General features: G+C 37.0%; 1 protein-coding gene across 4 annotated transcripts in view; it reads left to right on the top strand.

Moving 5' to 3' along the window:
• tfec (transcription factor EC) overlaps positions 1 to 22581 on the top strand; it is a 42604-nt gene extending 20023 nt beyond the window's left edge. Inside the window, exons 1-8 of one of the 4 annotated variants that reach the window (XM_065264419.2) lie at positions 7457 to 7760; positions 11326 to 11565; positions 11818 to 11919; positions 14819 to 14864; positions 16165 to 16221; positions 17136 to 17211; positions 17943 to 18090; positions 21657 to 22581. In XM_065264419.2, coding sequence (XP_065120491.2) covers positions 7704 to 7760; positions 11326 to 11565; positions 11818 to 11919; positions 14819 to 14864; positions 16165 to 16221; positions 17136 to 17211; positions 17943 to 18090; positions 21657 to 22103 — 1173 coding nt within the window. In that variant the 5' untranslated portion in view covers positions 7457 to 7703 and the 3' untranslated portion in view covers positions 22104 to 22581. Of the gene's footprint in view, positions 1 to 7456; positions 7761 to 8458; positions 8854 to 10650; positions 11111 to 11325; positions 11566 to 11817; positions 11920 to 14818; positions 14865 to 16164; positions 16222 to 17135; positions 17212 to 17942; positions 18091 to 21656 lie in introns of those variants that run through there. The other 3 variants (XM_065264421.2, XM_065264418.2, XM_065264417.2) reach the window with 3 other exon arrangements.
• The last annotated feature ends 2255 nt before the right edge of the window (positions 22582 to 24836 follow it).

Here is a 24836-nt window from a genome sequence, read left to right as displayed (position 1 = left end):
TGGGGGGGCAGGAAGGGATGCACCCGACACAAGGGGGGCATGGCGAAAAGTTTAAACCACTGAATTAATCTTATGTGCAATTTTAGAATTAAAAGAATTTGGATATATGTAAAGGGATTTTATACAAATTAAAGTAACTCAATTTCATTATATTTTGATCCATTAGCTATAGGTTTATGTACAGATGTTATACTAAATAACCCAGTTTTCCCTGAGTTTGAACCCATGACCTTTTTAATTTGCTAACGCAATGCTCTACACTGAGCTATACAGGAGCAATGAAAAACATTGCTGTCTCTTTTACACTAATTTAATTAATCACTTAATCTTTAATTTACCGTGACCTATTCTTAGATTTGAAAAAAAAAATACAGTTCAAAGCCAACAGCTAGACTTGAGAAGAATAAAACTGATTTCCAAATTGCTGTCTATGCTTCGTATGTAAACAAAAAGCATGTGCATTTGTGGTGACTCACTGAAGATCACGTATCCTTGCATATCACAGTTAGCCCTGCTCACGAGCGTTCCCCCACAACACAGGTCGAACTTTAAGCTGCCAGCATGTGATGAAGTAAAATACCTCAAATACAGATCATTACAAACCTAACACGCTGAGATGGACAACCCCCTTACCCCAGGTCCCGATACTCTGTACCCCTCTCCAAATCAGCTCCTATCTCCCACATGGGTTTTACAGACTTTGTTGGTTTTCTCATACCTGGGTGTGCTACATCAGATACTTAATAACCTAATAGGTTTTAAGTCAGCGCAGGAGAACCCTGCGGTGATGAAAGGAAAAGTGTCAATTCGTGTTAGTGTCACCAAAGTCTTCAGCTGAGAAAAAACGAGATGAAGTGAAGGCCGCTCAAGAATGTGGGATTCCCTCCAACTCACTGTGTTAATGTTCGTCATTAGCGTGGTATAAGATTAATTTCCTTACGTTGGTTTGTGAGAATGCAAATGACATTTGGGGATGTGAAACTTTCCATTGACAAATTAAAAAATCACAGACGAGGACCTAATTCTTTCTCAGCATTAGGCTACTGACTTAGCATAAACCATGATATGAGTACATTTTTAATTCATGAATCTCATTCTTTTGATACTATATATAAATATATGTTTCTTCATGTTACCCTTTAATAATCTATTCTCATTTCCCATCATTCTCCACTCTCCCTCACCTCATCGTCATCATCAATCCTCCTCACCTGTCAGCTATTCCCTCATTTACTCCACTACATATACCCTGCTGTTTTCACTAGTCTGGGGCCTAGTCCACACGGACATGGGTATTTTTATAACTGTGACTTTTTTATGCATTATCAGGTCACTGAAACCGAACATTTTTGAAAATCCCTGCGAGGGTGAGGATTTTAAGAAATGCCAGTTGTAGTGTTGTCATGTATACAGTTGAACCGGAGTTTTTGCCTTGCGACGTCACTTTTGTTCGGCTTCTGATTGCCTAAGGTGGCTTTACGATAGGGTTATATCGCCGCCTGCTAGTGTAGCATGCTCTTGACAGCGCTTGATGGCGTGTTTTTGCTTTTTCATGTGAACGGAGATTTCTTTTAAACCGAGCATGTGTGGACGGAATTTTTTTGGAGGGAAAAACTCTGGTTATGAAAGTACTTATTTGGACTAGGCCTAGTTCTGTTCTTATTTGTTACATTGTTAATGTGTTGTATATTTCATGTATTTGTATATTAAGTAAGGGATAATGTAGAGGGGCAGCCGGTAGTTATCGGGAAATAAGCCCCGACAGTGTGATCAGGACCCGACGCGAAGGGTCTTGTATCACACTGAAGGGGCTTATTTCCCGATAACTACCGGCTGCCTCTACATTATCCCGCTTATTACACGGCTACTTGTCACATAAGAAAAAAACCAGACATGAATATGAATTTGAAACATTTTATTGGCATATTTGTTTTAAATTAACATTTTTATCCTTCCGCGAAACTTTGCACAGATGCATAAAATGATCGTAATACCTTATTAAGATCCTCTGCTTCATACTTGTCTGTCTCCATTTTTTCTCTTTTAGCCAGTCTCAGAGAAGTTTTAATGCCCATTCTGTATTTTTTTGTGTGTTGGCTTCGTAGCTGTCATGCTCTATTTTGACAAGTTCAGTCTCAGTAAGCTGTCTGTGTCTTGTCGTGGTTGTCCAGTGTTTGTTACAAGATGGCGCCAAACAGTAATCTTTATTGATCTTTATTGGCGCGGAGCGATTTTACTCGTACAAGTAGTACCGGCTATGCGTTATTACTTTGGAGCGGTTATTATTTGAAAAGAACGAACCTGCAAATGTCTCAACTGACCAATCAGAATCAAGCATTCCAGAGAGCCGTGTAATAAGGTTCTATATTTACATGGGTGTCTTCCTTGCCAAGGTTAACTTGCTATCAACAAACCCTGAACTTTTGGTTGATTAAACCAAAACTGCTTACCAATAAAATGTCTGATAAGAGTTAGTTAGTCAACCACCCTAGTGGTGGGACTGTTGATTTTCACTCAAGTAATATTCTTCTCCTGGCTAATAAAGTGGTTGGTTACAGAGAGTTAATGTGTGCACACGGGAGATACATAAAGACATTTTTAAATTCAAATATATCCGGGTACAGGCCCAGATTTTTACAGTGCAGTAATTACAAGTATACATTTAGTGTCCCAAGTAATTTTTTTTCAAATGGTTTTTTAATTAATTCAATAATCAAAGGTGATTTTCTGCTAGACAACGAGAATCAAGGCTTCTGTCCAGAGGATCCAAAAAGACAGACAAGACCTTTTTTATTTATTTCTAAATACAGGAGCCCAGTCTCTTCCACTGTACGATCAAATTAAACTCATGCTTTGCAAATTAATCTATTTGGGCTGTGGAGGGCTGGGTCTGTAAAAGAAAATGCCACTGATTTAATTTAAAATGTGGAACGTAAGAATCAGTGTATTAATCTTTAAAACGTTAAAATTCATCAGATTAGGTTGTATTGGAGATATGGTCGTAAATATCAAAAGAAGAGAGGTTTCAAAATAGATCAGGTCCGCCCTTCTGGAATGTTCACGTGCTGATATTTATAGTTTCTGTGAATAAACCTTTGTTTTCAGCAGTTAGCAGATGTCCTGAATGTGAAAATCTGTTTGAGAACAGCTTTGTAAGTAGATGGAGTTATGAACAATAAAGTAATTAGTTACAGTACTACACTCCCAACTTGTACTTGTATTTACTAGTAAATTACTTACTAATTACTTTAAAAAAGTAACTGCATTAGTAATAACTTTCCAAAATTCTTATCAACCTTGACCACAATCGAAATTAAAATCTTTTCATATCTATCAAGATTAACTCATCAGTAACATGCTGTAAAAATTTTACTTTTCAGGATCTTTTAATACCAGTTCTAAAGCATTTCTCATTATTTTTAGTCTGTGTAGCTCAGTGAATTGCATTAGCACCGCAAAAATCCTAGTGAACACATATTATTAAATATGCCTGAATGTTAATACCTCTGAAAAGCCACTGTTACAAAAGTAACAGGTATGATCCTCACCTCCATTAATTCCTTAACATAATTATATTACATTATTTTCTATACAAAAATTACATATTCGCTACCAAAATGAACAAAGTACAGAAAACACAAATCAGTACATGAAATGACAGACGCAGTCCTGTGTTAACAATCGTAACTCATATGGTGATAAGGACACAAACCCCATTCAGACGCTCATGCACGAGCGTGTGCGTAAAAGAAAGATTTATGTGCCGGCACTGACTGAATTCTTTTCCACTGTATTTGACACGGCCATGACTGTTTTAACATGTCACGCATCTTAAGTCACAAACAGACTGACACACTAAACCAGACAAACACTTGTGGCTCTGTGAATGTCCACATATGCACATGGACCCTGAGTAGATACTAAACACTGACAACATAGACTTACACAACTCACACGCACACTTGAACAAAGGCCTTGAGGAGAATACTGAAACAAGCGCTTCTTTGTTATCTTTTAAACCGTATATTATTAGTTCGGCTGAGGTCAAAGTTGATCGAATTTTCTGCTTAGACTTCATTAAACAGCTATTGCATTATTTCATTTGACACAATTAGATTTCAACCGTAATGAATATATCTCCAGCAAAAGCTTTTGAGCGCTGATTTGCAATTTTAAGCTCACAAATGCCCTTTATGTGCCAAAAAAGGAGAAGCGTTAAAAATATTTTATATTGGACCAAAGGCCCTAGGTAACTTAAAGCGATACATCAGCCAAAAATGAAAAATCACCCCATGATTTACTCACCCTCAAGCAATCCAAGATACACATGTCCATCACAGTTCAGATGAACACATTTGAAGTTATTTTAGTAAATGTCCTTGCTTTTCCATGCTTACAATGGGAGAAAACAGGGATCCGTGAACAACTTCTGACTTTAAAGGAACAGTATGTAGGATTGTGGCCAAAACTGGTATTGCAATCACAAAACTTGTGGCTAAAACTGGTACTGCAATCACACAGATGGTGGCAATACACAAAATGACAACATAAACATCAGTTGAGGGCTGCAACTCCACTTTTTAAATGACAATATCCTGGCCGGACCACTGTTGTCAGTGATATAAATATTTGAAATGGAAATAATTTATTAATGTCTAGTGACATATCAGGGCCATTTTATGATTAATTGATATACATTTCTTACATACATACTATTACATCCTTTTAATCCCCAAAAAGTGCATTCATCTTTTACAGAATTAATCACCACGGCTTTAAGGGGTTCATAAAGGTATTCTGTGAGTAATGCAATTTTGTAAGAAAAATATCCATATTTTAAACTTTATACATTATAATAACCAGCTTCCGGTAACGAGCTCATCTTGGACTCACGCAATTGGATGAGCGAGAGTCATTGCGCAACTGTGCCCATGGCAACTTGCGCTCATAAAACTGCATTGTTGTCCAAGATTGCATTGTTACCAGTTATTATAGTTAATAAAGTTTGTAATATGGATATTTTTCTTACAAAATTGCATCAATTACCTGCAGAAGACCTTTAACTTCTGTGAAGTGTGCACTTTTTTGGAGTTTAAAGTCAGAAGTTCCCTGATCCCTGTTATCTCATTATAAAGTTTGAAAAGCCAGGACATTTACTAAAATAAGTCAAAATGTGCTCACCTAAAAGATGATGGACATGTGTATCTTGGATTGCTTAAGGGTGAGTAAATCATGGGGTAATTTTGACATTTGGCTGGAGTATCGCTTTAAGGCTGAATGCATAATTTTGGAAGAAAAGTGTAACTGCAGTTTACACACTTGTGCCATACTATAAAATGCAAATGACCTGCGGCATTACCATCGACAACCTGCCTATCTTTTGATAGCTCTAATCTTGCGTTTCGTAGCGCTTGTAAATCAGAGTATAATGGCACTTTCTGTAAATTTCTTCGATCAGATAAGTTGAAAGTCTCTGTTTAAAGACCTAATTTAATCCCTGATCTCAATCTTCCCTTGACATCTAAAATAAAATGGATTGATTGTGTTCACATCTCAAACAGAGAGACCAGATAATAACATAAAAGTGCTGGTGTTTCTAGTCTAGTCATCTGTAGTCTGGTAAAAATATGCCTTTATTACAGATTTGAAGCGTATTATATCAGTATGTGTTTATGAATATAGTGTAAAGTACTTGCCAAGAGAAGTATCACCAAAACCCATGACCCAACTAACTCACCCAGCAACATGCTATGGACATGAATAACATCTCAAACAAGGTGGTTTGTTTGAGAGGACGTGTTGAATTACTTTTCCAAGCAATAAGGCTTACAATTTTTATGTGATGGATGATAAAACGTGCAAAAATCCCCTACAGTTACCTGTACATTAATGGAGGAATACTGGCCATATCAAGGGATGAGAACATAATGGTGACTTAGTGGGTGCTTTGACTTGGACCAGTAATTAACCAACTTGTCATGTCCTACCAACTACTCAAAATGCCTTAATAGCCCCATAAACTCACCCTGGCATCGTGGCAAGAAGAGCTATGACCTCTATTTAAATCATTAAGTCTCCTGTTGGAGAGAATAAATAATATATGTTTTATTGTTCTCTATAACTTTTTTTATTCTGTATATACACACTCTTAAAAATAAAGGTGCTTCATGATGCCACAGATGATCCATTTTAAGGTTCTTTAAATGTTAAAAAGGTTTCTTTAAAAACTTTTGACTCAATGGTTCTTTGAGAAACCAAAAATGGTTCTTCTATGGCATCGTAAAGCACCTATAAAAGTGTACTGTAATGACTATAAGTATATTGAAAAAATAGGAGTTGCAAATCTTGGATAATTATGAAAAACACACAACTGTTTTGTTGTTAGACTTAAATCGCAGTACTGGGCTAGGGGAGAACCCCCATCATACAGTTAAAATGAGTGTAATATTTAATTTATATATGAATCATTAAAGCCTTCTGGTTATTATGCATTCCTTTTCTACTTGGATAAAACAGCTCTCAGATGTGCGAGCTGGACTTTGATGTCTCGCCTCAGAAGCACCCCAACTCTTACAGGAAGTAGCTCATCTTTTAAACATACTGTATGTGTGACTAACAAAGGTGAGCCGGGCCCAGCGAGAACACAGAAAAATGGCCAAGCAGGACTCTCTGTGAGGGGGTAAATAGACAAACACAGGCTATAAACACTAGCAAACCCACTCACATTCGGGTTCAAAGGCCTTCTGGTCCATTACTGGTAACTTTCCACAGCATTTCCTTTAAAACAGGAAACAGGGAGACAAGAGGAAATGCTCATACCCATCACATCCATGTCCTGGCTAATTTAGATCCCTTAGATATGTTCAATCTTTACCAAGCATCTACTTATAAATGTAAATGTGCTGGAAATGAACCTTAAAATAAAGCAAGATGATGCATTTGAAATACTAGGTTTATATTCTGCTCTAGTTTATATTACGCCAGCATTAAAATCCTTACCATTAACACAACGAATTTGACTTATAGGCAGAATGGCACATTTGCAATGTGTGTACAGTAAAATGAACAGCATTGCAAAATGAAGGAAGACAATTTTTTATTTATAATGCAAATTAAACAAGAAAACATTAAAAATAGTGAAGTTTCCAAAAGCTTGGTGCTGTCCTGTTAGACAGAGAGACATGCACTTTTGTGCCCTCAAATATGTGCGCATGTGAACTTTTTTAGTTCAACTGAATACTTGTGTGTGTACATATGCTGTATCTGGTTTGTTTGATTTATATTTCTTGTGTGTGTAAGTTTTAAAGAGATAACCTATCACAGGAATTTGCTGAATAAGCCTTTAAAGATGGTCGAGCAGGAAATAACCAAGAACAAATAACAAGCATCATCCTCCGTGTGTCTAGCACCTGAAATTCTGCCTCCGTCAGGCTTTTAAATGACCGCTAGTCAGAACAATCCTGTCGAGAGGAAGCCGTATAGCTGAGAAAGCCGATGTGTCATGCCTTCCTTCCCGGGCCTGCGATTCTGCACACACAGCTCCGGAAAGCCACAAACACACACACAACCGCACTTATCCTTCTGCTATTCCAGTCGGGTTTGCGTACAAACCGGACTGACCGATTCCAACTTCACTGGATTGTGTTTTGAAGATAAAGAGCTCTGAGTGTCTGGACACCTGCTGACTGACCTGTTACTGGACCATGAGCCGGTGCTGTTTGGTTAAAGTCATCTCGCTTACTGAGATTCAACTGATGCCGGTATGTAGCTGCAGAGAGATGAGAGAGAGAGAGAGAGAGAGAGAGAGAGAGAGAGAGATTTCAAATACTGGTTGTATTTATCTGTGCTTAGTGTATTTCAATGTTCCTGATAACTGATAATTGTGGTAAAGCAGAGCAAAGCTATATTTACAGTACCTTGCACTTTAAATTGTACTGCTGTAACCCTGAATCTATACAAGTGTTGTTTTTTAAGAAAATCCTTCTAAACCAGTAGTATATTGAACTAGACTCCTAAAAGGTTCTTCACAGTGATTAAATAGATTTACCATTTTTGGTTCCTCAAAGAACCATTCGGTCAAAGGTTCTAGAAGAATCATTTCTTGCATACCCTTTTTTAGGAGCCTGTAGTGAAACAGAAAGGTGTCTGCAGATGTTAAAAGTTCTTTATGGGACCATTTAGCCAAAAATGGTTCTTCTATGGCATTGTGAGGCAATGTGGGTCAGTTCAGAGGGAAAACATTGCATTGAAAATCACTTTGAAAACCAACATCTGCCAAATTAAAAAATTTAACAAAAGAAACGGCAAGAGAATAACTTAAAATCCACAAATCACTTTGAATCTTTCATTTTTTGGATGAGGAACAAAGTTTGATATGAATTAGATGTATTTGTATGTGTGTGTGTGTGTGTGTGTGTGTGATGTTTTACTTTCTCTTCCCTTTAGAAAGTGTTGTGGTCTAACAGCATTGATTCTAAGGAGGAATATTCATTACAGCATTTGTCTGAAAAACCAACAAGAGCATTGAATTTATTTATTATTTTTTTGCAACAGAAAGGAGTAAAATTGCACATAAAATTACACAGTTTGACCTTTCGATTTATTTTGACATTTCTGTGCCCGCTATGACTTATCTTGTGGGCGTTAAAGGTTTTGTCCGTAATTTCTAAAGCCGATAAAAATCGCCCCCCGGTGTTTCAAAACTCAGATTTTCTGAAGTGAAACCAGAACTTGACTAACCCTGAAATAAAATGAAGCAACATCAACGTAAGAACAACAGATTATAGCTTGCCATTCAAGGCACAGATGCAGATTTTCTAGGCACTGTACACACACACTACAGCTCATGATAAGGTAAAGGAAATCTTTTCTCATTTATGGTGAATAATTTGTTTTATTTCATTTCAGAGAATTTCTTTTCATATAGTCATTTCACTTAATGTATTATTTAGCTGTAAAATATATGTTTAATTATTTATTCATCGTTTACTGTTAACAGTTCCTTTGTTTATTACCGTATACATTCTTAAAAGAAAAGCTGTCACTAGGACAGTACCCTTTAAAAAAGTCCTAATATTTACCATTTAGGTACAGATGTATACATTTGGGTACCTCTGAGGTACCCATTATGGTAAAAAACTGTACTTTTTGAAAGAGTATTGCCACAGTGACAGCTTTTGTACTTTTATCTCTGAGATAGTAAGCAAGATTGTGTCACATCAGGACTGTATCTCTCGAGTCCTGCTGTGGTTTACTGTTAGCAGATGCACGTTTCCATACGTTTTTGCCTTTATTTAATGGACAGCAGGAAAGGAAAGTACGGGTACAGGTTCGGAAAAGGATCTTAAGTTGAAATTCGAACTTGCACGATATGTCAAAGCAGAGCTTACTACACCATAAACAAAAACTAAATATTCAAGCAATAATGCAATAAAAAGAACAGAAACAACAACAAATGAAACCTTTTAGTGCTGTTGATTTAATTTGTCTTTATTATGTTTTAATAAAATGTATCTTTAGAAATATAAGGTAGTCTACCATATTTGTTTGTTCCTAATATGAATACTTTCAAATAAAACGTGTATACATTTGTACTAGATGGTATACGTAGCCTATACTTCTTGTTTTGAGAGTCAGTTTATGAATGAAGAGGAATGTTTATTGCTTTACACTAGAGGGTGCTGGACTGCATTTCCTGAATAGTGTTACAAGTGTATTATAAGCTCATAAACTACATATTAAATGTTTAGTTACTCCATACGCCTTTTTTCTAATAAATAGACTTTATAACTTAATATAATTTTAACTTTGCACGTAGGCCGCGTATCGACAGGGCTGCGGGAACAAAATCATTTCAGCCTCAATTAAATTACAGGCTGGAATAAGTTAATAGACGTATATCCTCAGTTTACAACAGATAAGGGGCGAATCAGAGCTGAGCCATTCCTTCCCTGAGCAGAGTCGAGGTCTCGGACACACAATGACTTCTTTCACCTTTGACTGGGATGAGAGAGATGTTACACTCAAGGTCTCTTTTAAGGACAAATCCAGCGTGTGTAATGAAAAGAGCTTTGCAAAGGCTGATAAACAGCAAAAGACCTTCGTTGAACTGTTAAAGATAAAGTCAGAGGGGCAGAGCAGATCCGATTTGGTTCGTGCCTCTTTGAATTAGTCTTTTAGGAACTATTTCAATGTGTATGGGATCAAATTTTCCAGAAATGCTACACTTGGGTTATTTTCAACCCAGTGTTGGGTCAAAAAGAAATGAACACAATCCATTGAATTCTATTTAACCTATGCTGGGTTGTTTTAATACGTATAAACATTTTCTGGATTAACTTAACCCAATGGCTAGATTGGTCCCTTTTTGACCCAACGCCGAGATCAAAATATAACCAGCGTTTTTTTTACCATGTAAGCATCATCCAATAAAGGTTTCATCCAGCAAGATAAGTTACCATTAACTTCAAATTAGATTTTAGACAGTGGTCAGTCAAAGTTCACTTTCAGATTTTTCCAAAAAACTTGGCCTGCCATAAAAGTAACTTAACAGTATTGTGAGCAACACAATAACAGGTTCTAGTTATGGCCTCTGTCACCCCAAATAAATGGCCTATTCCTATTTTCAGCTTTACGATACTATTGTAGACTAAAATTAGAGGAGCGACCAGTTCACGACAGTTAGTTTTTGAGACAACAATGTTGACTAGAGAGTCTTGTCCAAAGATGGGCCCCTGGGTCATTTGGAAACCGCAAAGAACAAGCTGTATTTGTCTCTGACCCCCTAAAGCAGAAGTGGCCAGAGAGGGAAGTCTGGGATTGGCCACTTCACGCAAACAGAACTGGGCGGTCCCATTGCGTTAGTGATATAGGGAAAAGACACTAGCCCTGCAGTCATCAAACCTGTCAGATCTGTAATCCGCTGGCCATCTACTGGGAAGTACGATAGAAACCAAAGGCCTGGGATTTAGTACAAATTAAGCCATTAAGGTCCTTCTGGTAGCTGCTAATGGTTTTGGATCCTAACTAAGTGGAAAACAAGGGATCGACAATGCCACATTTAACTGACTGTAGTTTCTACAACATGAGAGACGGAGGTCGAGTTTCTACCGTAAGGATTTGCTGTGTTCTTCTTTGACTTCTTGATTTACGCAAGACGATAACTGTTTCATGCGTTACACTGATTGAAGGAAACTGAGATTGTTGTTGTCGGATTGCTTAAATTGAAAATTGCGTAATAGTATCTGTTTATGCTAAACTACATTGTAAACTCTGATGAAATGAAAGATACAGACATATAGTTATTGTTTTCTCTTTTTTCCAAAGGTTCAAAGCCACCTGGAGAACTCCAAGTATCATCTCCACCAGGCCCAGCAAGTCAAACAATATTTGACTTTGGGCAACAAGCACGCCAGCCAGGCCCACCCGATCTCCCACCCTCACCCGGGACAAGTCCTTGGCACAGTGTCCGTCATGCGCAATGGACACATGCCACCCATGACCGACGGCAGCACGCCAGGGAGTCCCGTCACCCTGCTCACGCTGGCTAACAATCACGAGAGCGAGGTATCTCCTCTGATCTCATTTTCTCTTTTGTGCTCATCAGTAAGTTCAAACATTCAGCACTGATCACGTTTAAAAGCGTCAACTACTCTGATAAGAGGTGGTTTACTTACTTACTTGAGATGATGAATGGCCTTTTATTGGATTAGAGAGACGGTTTATTTACAAGTTTCTCGGTTATACACTGACTGTAAGAATTGAAACCAGCAAATTCACCTGAGAAACGCACACGCTCTAATCACCGTTTTCTTTCAGTTTCCAATGGATGAAGTTATCGATGATCTCATTAGCCTTGAAACCGGATTCAAAGATGGGGGTTTGGATTGCATGGAGCCAGGCATCATGATGCAAAACAACGTAAGTACAAGTCATCATGTTTTCATTGTTACTTCCCTTCATTGTGAAAGTCATTTAGCAGAAGCGTTTTGGTTGTAAGAAATCTTACAACCGAGGAAGAGCTAACAATACCAATATTTTAAGAGTAAGATAGCGTATCATGAAAACTACTAATGTAGAAAGTATTTACTTTTTTAAAATAAATAAACAAGAAGGGGTTTGTGTGGTTGCAGAGGTGCATGAAGTCTTCAGAGACACTTTGAACCAAAATATAAGCTACTTATTGTGTTTATAACACAAACACGTGTCAGGCTTTGGTATGCTAAAGGTTTTTGCCTTTCCGTGGGTTCACGCTGAGTCCAGCTGAGAGTCAAAGATCACAGTTTTTAAGGGATGGGGGGCTTTAAATCTCAGGCTTTAAATGGTGGAACAATACAGATTAGTCTGTTCATGATGTGGCCCTACAGAGAGGTATGTCTTACGTGTTAATGAGTGATTTATGGAACAGTCCGCTATATGCTAGCATTTTTAAAACAGAAACGAAAAAAGAAAAACAGATGTGGTCAAAAAGTAAACTCCACCTTGAGCCAATCGATGCTAAAATATGACCGCATTCTGCTGACAAACTGCAGTTCGGCTAGAGCGCTGATAAAACCCTTAGCTAAGCATTTGTACATATACGCGGCCCAAGTGTGTGTGTGTGTGGAATAGAAAGAGAGCAGTGTGAAATTGTTAAGGTTAGACTGACGTTCAGGGCCGGACAAAGAATCACTTGAGACATCATTACAGACCACCTGAACTCACTGGAGAGGTATGCGATGCCGAAAAAGACGTATAAAACAATACAAAAAATTGCGTGCGTGTAAAGCAACGCTTCATAAACTTTCTCAAGTGCCAGATGACACAAAAAATTTCTACCTAACACATTACTTTTACATTCGTGACCCGGTTTATGCAAACACAGCTTAAGTCATTTTTTGTGATGTACTCTTTTCTACATAAAATCATCCATTGTTGGAAAATATAACCTTGATATCTTTATCAAAGACTGAAATCAAACTTTATCCTGGATTTCACACACAGGGTCAAATTTATGCATTTGGCAGATGCTTTTATCCAATGAAACTAACACTGCCTGGGATTAAACCCATGACCTTTGCATTGCCATTGAATGAGTTACAGAGTCTACCTCTCAACAATGAGCTGTTCTTTATGCCTACTTTTTAAAGGTGCCATAGAATAAAAAAAACTGTATTTACTTAAGCATAGATGAATAATAAGAGCTCTTTACATGGTAATGACGTATCGTGAGCCTCAAACGCGTTTATTTCCTATTTTTTATGTAAACCTTGTGCACGCAAAAGACAGGTGGAAAACAGGCCAAACTCAACATAACAACAACTGTGATGTCACAGTCCAGATGTACGCCCTAACATGAAATTGCACATTAATTCCAGTGTTGTTAAAATGCTAAAAAAAAACAAAGACGACGACGTAGAAGTATATATGAAAACCGACACGTATCCGCCATAGGACGTACACACAACTATAATGAGTCCTTTAGTGCTATATGCTAGTTAATGCTATATGCTAGCGCTTAGGCTGAAGTTCTACTATTGACGCTACGTACAACGTTTTGCAGGTCCATACATTTCTGGATAATTTTTGCACTTAATAAAGTTACATACCATCTAATATCAAAGAACAATTGAACAGATTATATCAATGCATTCCTTGGCACCTTTAAAATCAGTTGATTGACTTGTGGACCACTTCAAATCTTTTATGGACAAAAAGTGATAGTTTGAGAACGACTGATGTAAAGAATGATAGGAATATGGAAGGGAAAGGAAGATGAAGGCCTTGGATGTGATACATTGAGACAGAGAGAGAGAGACAGATAGAGAGAGTTGTGTATTTGTGTGAGCAGTCAGGCATTGGATTGAGCTAATATCTTCTCTCCCAGTGGACTTGTTCAGAAATAAGACCGTGCTTAAACGGATCAATTCGTTCTAATTAGTCATACGGTGGTACGCATCAAGCCGCCTCCCCGTGTTAACATATCTGCTAACATGATGGGAATGGATTGAAGTGATTACTACGCGAGCAGTCAAGAGACTGTGGCAATCTTTCATTTTGATAAGCGTGCTCTCTTCCTCAGAGATAATGGAGAGTGTGTAAGAGCGGTGGAAAAACCAGCAACCCGTCTTTCTCTCTGTGATGCTATGACCTCTGTAATCTTACAACATACATTTTGAGAAGGCTTCTTGTAGCTCAAACATTGTGTTAGCAGCACAAAAGGTTGTGGGTTCAATCCTAGGAACACACATATGGATAAAAGTGTATAGCTTGAATTCACCTTTAGTCGCTTTGGATAAAAATATTAAATTCATAAATGTCAGTGTAAATAACACCAAGAAATTATTTGGAGTTTTATGTGGTCTTAATATTTTGATGTTACTTTAACTTAACAGATTAAGTACTCGTTTTAACTTTATGCTGCTTATTTTTACAGTGTGTGAAGTGGTATTTTTATTTTATTTTCTAGCAGTGTTGTAGTTGAGTAAATAATAATTTAAGCTGGCAGCAACAGACATTTAGAGCTCATTTGAAACAAAGTGCACAGACAAAAAGCCCATTGCTTAACTCTCAGTTGCTCTACTGCCCCCTCTAGTGTCTCTCAGAGTCAAGAATTTTCATACCTTCATATCTATCTATCTATCTATCTATCTATCTATCTATCTATCTATCTATCTATCTATCTATCTATCTATCTATCTATCTATCTATCTATCTATCTATCTATCTATCTATCTATCTATCTATCTATCTATCTATCTATCTATCTATCTATCTATCTATGATTGTATAAATGTCTCCTCAAGTCTCACAGACTCATTTTATCCTCTTTCCTATGAAGGTGTCCCTGGATAGCAGCATGCTGGAGATGTACGGCGGTGACCAAGGTATGACCGCCTCTCACGCTGGGCTGACATCCCCCTCATGCCCCACAAAGGTCTCAATTAAAAGTGAATTCAAAGGTACCATACATAGCTTGGCATGGCTGCCAATTCAAGACCTGTGCTGATAGCCAAGGCTTTTAATATAGATAGATAGATAGATAGATAGATAGATAGATAGATAGATAGATAGATAGATATAGATAGATAGATAGATAGATAGATAGATAGATAGATAGATAGATAGATAGATAGATAGATAGATAGATAGATAGATAGATATGCCCACTCCACATCTGGTATTCCAACTGGCCCGGGACGTGAAAGCCAAACACAACCCTGTATGTTTCATGTTATTACCCAGCTGTCTTATTTTAAGAGACAGTGCGCTCTGTGTTTAGCGCACCATTGTGTTTCACTCATTATTCATTATCAATGCTTCAATAAGCAGAATATGGTAGCATGTATTCTTAGCATGATAGACACGGCACAAAGGTCCCTTTGTGGAGGCTTTATTTCTGATGAATGTCATGCATCAAGTAAAGCTAATTGATTCAGGAAATAGAAAGGATGCCAGGAGAACTCTTCACTCCAGCGAGAAAATAAGCCCATCACTGTCTCGATGCTATAAGGACGATGCACAGGGCTCTTGTTTGGTTACGCATGGCTTAAATGATCTTATTGAATCAGCAGAAACGAATTGAGAAATCCAATCACTGCTTCCAATTAAATAATTTGGAAGAATGCGAATATGAGCGCAGAGGCATTTCGCCTTCCTCCACCCGCTTCACAGATTTAAACCATTAATCGCAGGGTCAGGAAGGATTTAAAGGAGATCCGCTGCTTTTTCACAATGTAACAGCTTATTCAAAGAAAAAACAGGACTTGCTCGGAGGTCTGTTTGGTGGGTTTAATAGAGTTAGTTTTGTGGGTGTCATTAGATGCACTCTGTCGAAAAAATGGTCGATAAATGTGCTGAAGCTGTCATTGGGACATGAAGTACCTAATATGTACTTTTTGGGGTACAGATATGTATTCATTCTGACTAATTTGGACCTTGAGGTACTAATATAATATAACTCTTTAGGTGCAAAGGTGTAGTTTTTGAAATGGTACAGCCCCAATGATTATTTTTTGACCATTTTGTCTGACAGTACACTGAACTTTCTGGGAAGCATTTGAAACTAAAGGATGTGAATGACAGCTTTATAACTGCATCAAACATCAGCTTGTTCTTGACTTTTCTCTACATGCATGATTGGTTTCTGCAGTTAACAATAACCTTTGCTGTCCTCTTCTCTTACAGAACCTGATACAAGAGTCATGGCCAAAGAAAGACAGAAAAAAGACAATCATAACCTAAGTATGAGCTTTCTTCATCAAATAATAAATGATAAAAATGATTTAATCCTTAAGTTCTGTTTAGCACCTGACAAGAGCTTTTGATAGAGGATGGTGGTACCCAAAGGTTCTGTTTTGTAGCATAATACAATGTTGTACCTTGTTGATGTGTCGTCGGACAGAGCCCGTTTCAATGGGGCCCTGTTTGTTTTAGTACAAGTTTATAAAAAGCAAATACGTTAAAAAAAATATGACTTGCACAGATAAAGTGTTTATAATTAACACTGCAATATAACATAAAAGAAATAAGAATGGTCAGTTTTGATTTTATTGGAACTGTTTTGTACCCCTAAAATTAAACTGGAACAAAATTGTTCCTAAAAGGTACACAAGAGGTCCTCTGGGTATAATATTGCACCCCAGAAGGTAAAACATTTTAATGTGTTGTATACCCATAAAGGTACAAAAATGAACCTTTAAGAGTGCCACCCCAAAGACAGAAAGTTTACAATTTTGTAAAAAACATTTTAGCTTTTTTACAGTGTAGGTCAAAGGTAAATATTTAAAGAAATAAATGTAGGGAAGTTAATTGAGTGAAGTGATAATATTATTTTTATATGTATATCAGTCCCCAAACAGAAATACTCTTTCCAGAACTTGAGTTAAATATTTAATCTTTAATATAATGCTGCTTAAACTTACATTTAAAACATTTATGTATTAATGTAACACATTAACGTCTTTTGAATATTAATGAAAACATTTCACAATAAGGTGGTATTTGTTGACATTATAATTTACATAAAGATTCATCAATTCTGAATTTATTTTTATTGTTAGTTCATGTGAGCTAACAAATTTACTGTACTAATGTTTTAGATATGTTGTCATACCTTTTCATCTGGGTTTTGATTTATTTGTTTTCATCATTTCTAGTTGAAAGACGGAGACGATACAACATCAACTACAGAATCAAGGAGCTTGGAACGCTGATTCCCAAATCAAATGATCCGTGAGTTACAGATTTTACTGGATTCACACAATAAAAGTCAGACTGAACTCCATCAGACTGAGATGGGCTTAAAAAAGATATCAAAAACACACAGAAGTTGAAAGCTCATTTTTCAAGAAAAAATGTTCAGTGTGGCAAAGTACCCGAGAACAGACCACCATCAAAATGATGAAAATGATGTTCAGGGCAAAATATGAACCATTTGAACTGAAGTTGAAGTATAATGCAGACAGGTAGACCATCGCCTGGCTTAATTGAACTTTTTATCGAATTTAAATGGACGGCTACTGCTGTCACCTTGCCATTAGCGCAAGATAAAAGAGATTATTAGCTCAGATCAGGCCAACATCTTATTATTGCACTGAAAGAGACAATTTCACCACACTTTTCTCCTTTTTAAAAAGTAATGGTATCAGGAGCGGCCGCGCTTTACCTCAGCTTCCCGGGCTCAGTTTTTTTGTTCTATTTCGTCCGACACCTATTTTTGCTCAGGGATTAATTTTGCCATACAAGGGGCCACAGAATGGACTTTTTTTGCAGACGTACTTAACTATTCCATTAAAATTCCCATTCAAAGGCAAGCTAATGTCCGAGAATGAATAATTGGCCATGTAAATCACAGTTTCTCCTGGAGAAAAAGGAGACCCTTGTGAGGCTTTTCTCTGTGTGTGAAAGTTCTGCTGATGCAAAGCCGGTGTTGAGAAAGGTTATCTTTTACGTTTCTCCGGCAGTGATATGCGCTGGAACAAAGGGACGATTCTCAAGGCCTCGGTGGAATACATTAAGTGGCTACAAAAAGAACAGCAGCACGCCCGCGATCTGGAGAGCCGACAGAAGAAACTGGAACAGGCCAACAGAAGACTTCTGCTACGAATCCAGGTAAAAAGAACAAGCGAACAAAGAGAAACGTGCTATGAGATGGTGTGACAATGAGAGGAGGTAAAAGGACAAGGTGGTTATCACAGTATGCAAAGGAAAGAGATGTACGCATGCTGTGAGAAAAATACTAGCTTACAAGATGGTCTTAACTATGGGTACAACTAACTTGCAAAGCTACTTTTCATTTAGTAGCCAGAAAAGAGAAAACATCATTGTAGTTATTTATTTGAGACAACATCTTGATAAATGTGTAGTAGCAAAATGGATTCCAGTAGCTCAAATTACCAAAGCAAATAAACGTCATGGGTTTGGTTCACAGGGAATAAACATACACTCTCAAAAAATATACTATCTAGACTGTTTTTAATCCAATGTTGGGTCAATGGGGTCGAACCCAACCCATTGTGATGTAATTTAACCTATGCTGCGTTGTTTCAACCCAAATTGCTAGATTCACTGTTTAAAACATTTGTTGGTTTAACTTAAAAAAGTACGTTACCTTAACTCTTTATCTGCCAACGTTTAAAAAAGAATTTATTATTAATGGAATATTATTTTAAATTTCACAGAAGTTGAATACTTTCCAGAAATGTTTCTTCTTTAAATATATAAACGTAGAATATATCAATTAAAGAACAGATCCTCTGCTTTCAAACAAAATACACATTTTAATAATTTGTTCTCTTTTTATCACACTGTAAAAAAAACTTTGCTGCCTTAAAATTTTTTGTTAAATCAACAAAGATTTACAAGTCATGTCAACAGAGATGAGTTGTCACAACTTATAAAATATAGTTGAGAAAAGTAAACTTAATTTTAAATATTCTTTAGTTATAACAACTCATTTCTAGTCAAGATAAATAATAGTAAGTTGAAATGACTTGTAAAATTTTAAGGCAGCAAAATATTTTTTACAGTGCACCTCTCAGATATGGTTAGGTTTCTTAAACAATGCAACATTTTTAGATAATTGCATTTTTGGAAATGACGTTTGTTAGCGATCAGATTCAGAGCGATTTTCAAAAAATACACTGAGTTTTTACTGTTTTTGAATCAGTTGTTGCTTCCGTTTTTTTTTTAAAGTTGGATAAGAGCGCCACCTAGTGGATAATAGCCAAAATATACATTGCCATAAAAACTTGTCAGGGAAGCATCTCTCTTAGATAACTCATCAATGGCGAGAAAGGAGTTACAATTTTGAGTTTATTTCACTTAAAAATATTAACGCAAAAAAGTTAAACAAGTGTAAAATTGTCAACTAATATTTTTTTTAATTAAATTAAGTCAATGTCGCACACCTGTAGGTTATCGGTAGGTGCGTAGGAAAAGACAACGAAGTCCAAATGTAGACACAAACTCAAAAAATCCGGCACTCGTCATTAGCAACGATTGTTTTGATCGTAAGTTAAATTAACTCTTTCCCCGACATTGACAAGTTATCTCATCAATTAAGATAAAACACTTCCCTGTCAATGACGCTTCCCTGACGAGTTTTTATGGCAATCTATATTTTATGGCAACCATAAAACCGAGCAGAAAAGGCAACCGCACTGCTTTCCTTCTTCTTTCCCATGCTTTTGGACACGACATTCTGGAATGTTTTTCAACTGGCTGCGGCTCTGACTATCTATTTGACAGTGCGTCTACATTCAAAAATAACAATAAATAATATAGCTTTTTCAATTGTTAATGCTACACTCTAAGAAAGGATGTGTTAGTTTTTAGCACATTGTTTTGTGTTGTCCTATTTAACAAATGATGTGTCATTTCGTGTTAATTTTGAGTTCAAACAAATAGAAGGGACAACACAAGATGTGTTAAAACAACACAAAGTGTGTTGTTCCAAAAATAACACAGTGATGTGTTAACACACTAGATGGGTTGTCTTTAACTAGACACAAGATTTTATTTTAACAAATACGCTTTAAGAGTGAAGTTAATGCCAATACTGTTGTTTATGTTAGTTCATTGGGCATTAACTAATGTCAAGTTACGACTTTTGATTTTAAAATGTATTGCTAAATGCTGAAATGAACACGGACTAAGTTGAATAAATGTTGTAGAAGTAATGTTCACTGTTAGTTCATGTTAGCTAATGCACTGACTCATGTTAACAAATACAACCCTATTATAAAGTGTTTAATCCATAAAAATAAATAAATGAAATATAAATTGATACTAATATAATTGATATGAAACTTTAAATAATTATGTCATTTAATCTAAACAGAGAGCAGACACTCTTCCCTGTGCAACTGAAAGCACGGCTCATATTGATGTTTGTAACTGGCTCTCTGTCACAGCTTTGAAGCATGTTAGCTTGAAGTAATTACCTGATTAATAAAAAGCCAGCTAAAGTTTCGTCGAGAGAGGAATGGGCCTGGAATTAGATTATGAGGGCTAATAACTTTGAAGAGCCGAGCTTCTCGTCTGAATTTATGCATTGCATTCTCACAGTATTGACATATTCGCGAAGCGGGCACGAATCGTCTTCACACATGCAAAGACACGGCAATTAGCCCTGAAAGTAATTACCCCGAGGCTCGCTATCCAAAAACTAATGCTAATAATGCCTCAATTGAGTGTCTGAAGATACCCACATTGAGAGGCAACACACTAACTCATTTAAATTGTCTCAGCTACACATAATGTGTTGGAGTAATTGCAAAATATGAAACAATGGTGCTTTGCGTAGACACTTACAAGAGTCCCAGGTTAGCAGCTGAACTGGTTTTGTGCTCTGTGGTTCTGGCTGAAGGCAATGTTTCCTGGATAACTTATGAGCCAACCCAGTATCACGAAATTGCGTGACTATTTCACGCATGGACCAGCGTGACAATGTCACGCTTTGCCGCGTTTGAGCGTGAGCATGTCACGCTTTCTGTTTGTGTCACTGTCACGTATTGGTTACTCAACTTTTTTGTCCTAATTTCTTACCATTGTCGCTTCGGTTTAGGGTTAGATTTACATAAAATGACACCCTTACCTAAACAAACTCTAACCCCAACGTCAGGTTACAATTGGTTAAAATTTAGAAAATATAAAATAATAAGTATTGTATCTTGTTTTTTTATAAACCAATACTTAAAGTGACAAATACTTAAAGTGACATATAACACAAGCACCAAATCTAACCCTAAACCGAAGCGACAATGGTTTGAAAATAGGACAAAAAAGTTGAGTAACCAATACTGTACGTGACAGTGACACAAACAGAAAAGCGTGACATGCTCACGCTCAAACGCGGCAAAGCGTGACATTGTCACGCTGGTCCATGCGTGAAATAGTCACGCATTTTCGTGATATAGGGTTGTATGAGCGGCCTGCTGGCATACACCTATCCAACACATCATTTACATTTGTCAGACACTTTTAAGAGACAGTGGATTCAATTTATACATTTGTTCTCATTCCAATTAAACCCATGATCTTAGTGTTGCTAACATAGAGAAACACAAGAGTTTGTTTTTAACCTGAGAAAACAAGACAGTTGAAGATTTATATAATGGAAACGGAGGTCCAGGTCATTACTAATCCACCCACCCTTGTGTTTGTATGTTTGACAGGAACTCGAGATCCAGGCTCGTGCCCACGGCCTGCCCAGTATGGCCACTTCTATGGGAGCTGTGGAGGTTTCACCTCACCTCCTAAAGCAGCACCAGACCCAAGTGACCACCCATGCGCCCACTCAGCCGGCTCCGCCACCCCTTTACCCTCAGGATGACCTAAGCAACCCTGAATACATCCAGCGGGCACAACTGCCGTCGACCGTGGTTGTCGGAAACGGCGGAGAATCGAATGATGGCTCCAACACCTTCTCCGACCCTCTGTCTCATTTCACCGACTTCTTCAGCAGCAGCCTAAAAGAAGAACAACGACTGGATGAGATTCTGATGGACGGCTCTCTATCACCTTTCGGCACAGACCCGCTTCTGTCCGCTGGGTCGCCCTCCGCGTCCAAGGAGAGCAGTCGAAGAAGCAGTTTCAGCTCAGAGGAGACGGACGAACTCTGACCGTCTGTACGACGACCTTTGCCCTTTCATATGTTTTTAATGCTGTGTAACTGACCTCCCGTTTTCCATTGGATTACAGAGATGATGGACGACACAGCCATCTTTCGCCAATGTTGAGTCAGACACATCTAAAAAGGGAGATTGACTGATCTACTGACATTGATCTACTGTACAGCCGGTTGAAGTGTATGAAGACAAGTGCAAAAACACTGGGTACATACATCCACTGGATTATTAAATGTATATTTCTAAAAAAAACAAATGGCATTGTTAATATGGACCAGTTAGGGATCTTTTGTGCCTTATCTTACGCTGGCTAACTTTTATACTTTTGACACTGTACGCAATGCAAATGTTATTATGCCTAACATTTTTCGATGTTTTTAATACATAATGTATTTTTTCAGAAACATTTGCTTATGTATTTATGTTTTTAATCCCTGAATTTTGTACAATAAAAAAATATACAAAATGCCAACGTTACCAAATCTTAAAAAGAAGAACAAGTTACAGAATCTAACATATTACTTTTTAAATATAACTTTGGGCGTGTGTGCAAACACAATAAACCCATTTCAGATAAATGTTTTTCATTTGTTTCCCTATTGCAGGTCCATCAAAGCTCTTAAAATTCAATGTCTTTTTTTCTGAAAGCTGCATCAGTTACACTCATCACAAATGCCTGAGTGTTTTACTGGTTGTTAAACTTCACCTTAACATTAAATTTGGCCATCCGAAGAACAGCTCACCATCAAGAATCACTGGGTCAGCACAGATTGATCCTCCCCTCACACACAGACATCATCTGGAGCAATAAAGACCCAACTGATGAGATCCCAACTGAAGTACCGCCTACTGGGCAGCTGATGGTTTGATTGACATGCTGATTGGCCACTGATGAGAATGACCCCCTGGCCAATAATGACATGGAAGAAACCTTTATTATACGTCAACTGTCCTCAGAACAGTCACAAACACTCTGACAACATCCACAGCAGAAAGAAATCAAGCACACAACTGCCAAACCAAAAGTAAATCCCGGACTAAATGAGTTCAATACGCAAACACTACTGATCAGAAATACTTCTGCTACAACATGCAACACGTCTTGCGCAAGCTGCTCTTTTAAGTCTGGTTTATTTAAACTTTTATTTTTAACTCGCTTCGGCTCCTCAGAATAGGCAGCCTTCTTAAGAAACATTTCATTAGCAGATATTATTTAATCGAAATGGAAAATGAAATAACACATTAATAATACAACAAACACTCGCAAGCGAGAAAACATGTCAATGCATTTCGGCAGATAGGCCGCGCTCATCAAAGCCTGGCTAAATTAATGTTTGAAAATGTTATTAGCTTATACGTTTCTCTGTAATGAAATCGAAAAACTTCGACTCGCATCTCCGTCGCAGGCGCAAAATAAAATTGAAGTGCCATGTGATTATGGAGGACAGATATTCAGACTACAAAGAGCAGAGTGATGTTTACGCTTAATTGGCCAGAGCAAGTACCAAAAGTAAATATAGATTTTCATTAAATTACAAACATGAAGCAGCCTCCTTTCCAGCAGCACAATTCCCTACTGTATTTCCTTATTCCAGCAACTTCCAAAGTACTTTTCTTCTGCAAACACAGGCTTTAGTTATTTCAATATGGACAATAAGGATTAAATTTTAAGGAACAAATATTATGTGTATTACAAAAGTGAAATCATCCCATCGTCCAAGTGTTATTGCATATTGTATATGCAGAGAGGCTCACGACAAGGAGATCTTCAGATTTTGTGATTAGATGAGAAACTGAAACTTAAAAAAAGGAAGGTATATTTTTTTAAAGAACATTTTTTTTATCATTAACTGAAACTAAAATAATAAAAACATGTCTTTTAATTGTGATCAAATAAAATATAGGCGTAAATTTTATCTGAAGTAAATGAACAGCACACCGTGAAGTATACGAAATGTAGCCTTTTGCAATAAATTTGCAAGAAATACATTTAAGTTGAGCTAAACAAGCTTAAGAAAATGAAAAAAGCTAATTCAAAATATTAGTAGACCTAAAATAAAACCTAAACTAACTCTGTTGATTGTGCAATAGTTGATGCTATGATGTCTGGTCACCATTGTTGAGATCCATACTCTGATTCTTGATGTTTGTGTGTCTAAATAGCACTTTAATTTTTTATGTGCAATTTATGTCCTAAATCTGTCAGAATTATAAACTGATATGAGAGCGCTGGATCTCCTACTGTAGATCTGTACATCTTTAACAGAAAAAAAGATGCTGTTGGTTGATCAAACACTAAATGCATAAATCAACTCACTAGATAATGATCTTAAGCATCAGATATTAACTACCATTGTGATTATTTCACTATTGACTGCTTTTTACCACAATAAGCCAGTTTTAAACAATAAATTGTAGCAGCCCGAAGATAATAGCAAGCTCAGAGTCAAAAGTCCAACTAAAACAAACACAGACCACCATAATAATAACTTCAAATAAAACAAAACATAACCTAATAAGTGACTAATGTTTTCTATAGCAATGTTTTACAGAACATTCAGAAATAATGTTTTATTACATATTAAAAATGATAGAATGTAACATTCATCTTACATTCACATAACCAACAAACGTTCTTAAAACATAAAAAAAACTGAACTAGAATTACAATTAATGGACTTTCTTCAACAAGAAAAAATTATTTTTTGCCAGGTTTTCATAGACGTA

The sequence above is a fragment of the Paramisgurnus dabryanus genome, chromosome 1, assembly GCF_030506205.2.
Source record: "Paramisgurnus dabryanus chromosome 1, PD_genome_1.1, whole genome shotgun sequence".
Lineage (NCBI taxonomy): Eukaryota > Metazoa > Chordata > Actinopteri > Cypriniformes > Cobitidae > Paramisgurnus > Paramisgurnus dabryanus.
Note: the sequence above shows the minus strand (reverse complement) of the source record. Positions and strands in the feature narration are given on the sequence as shown.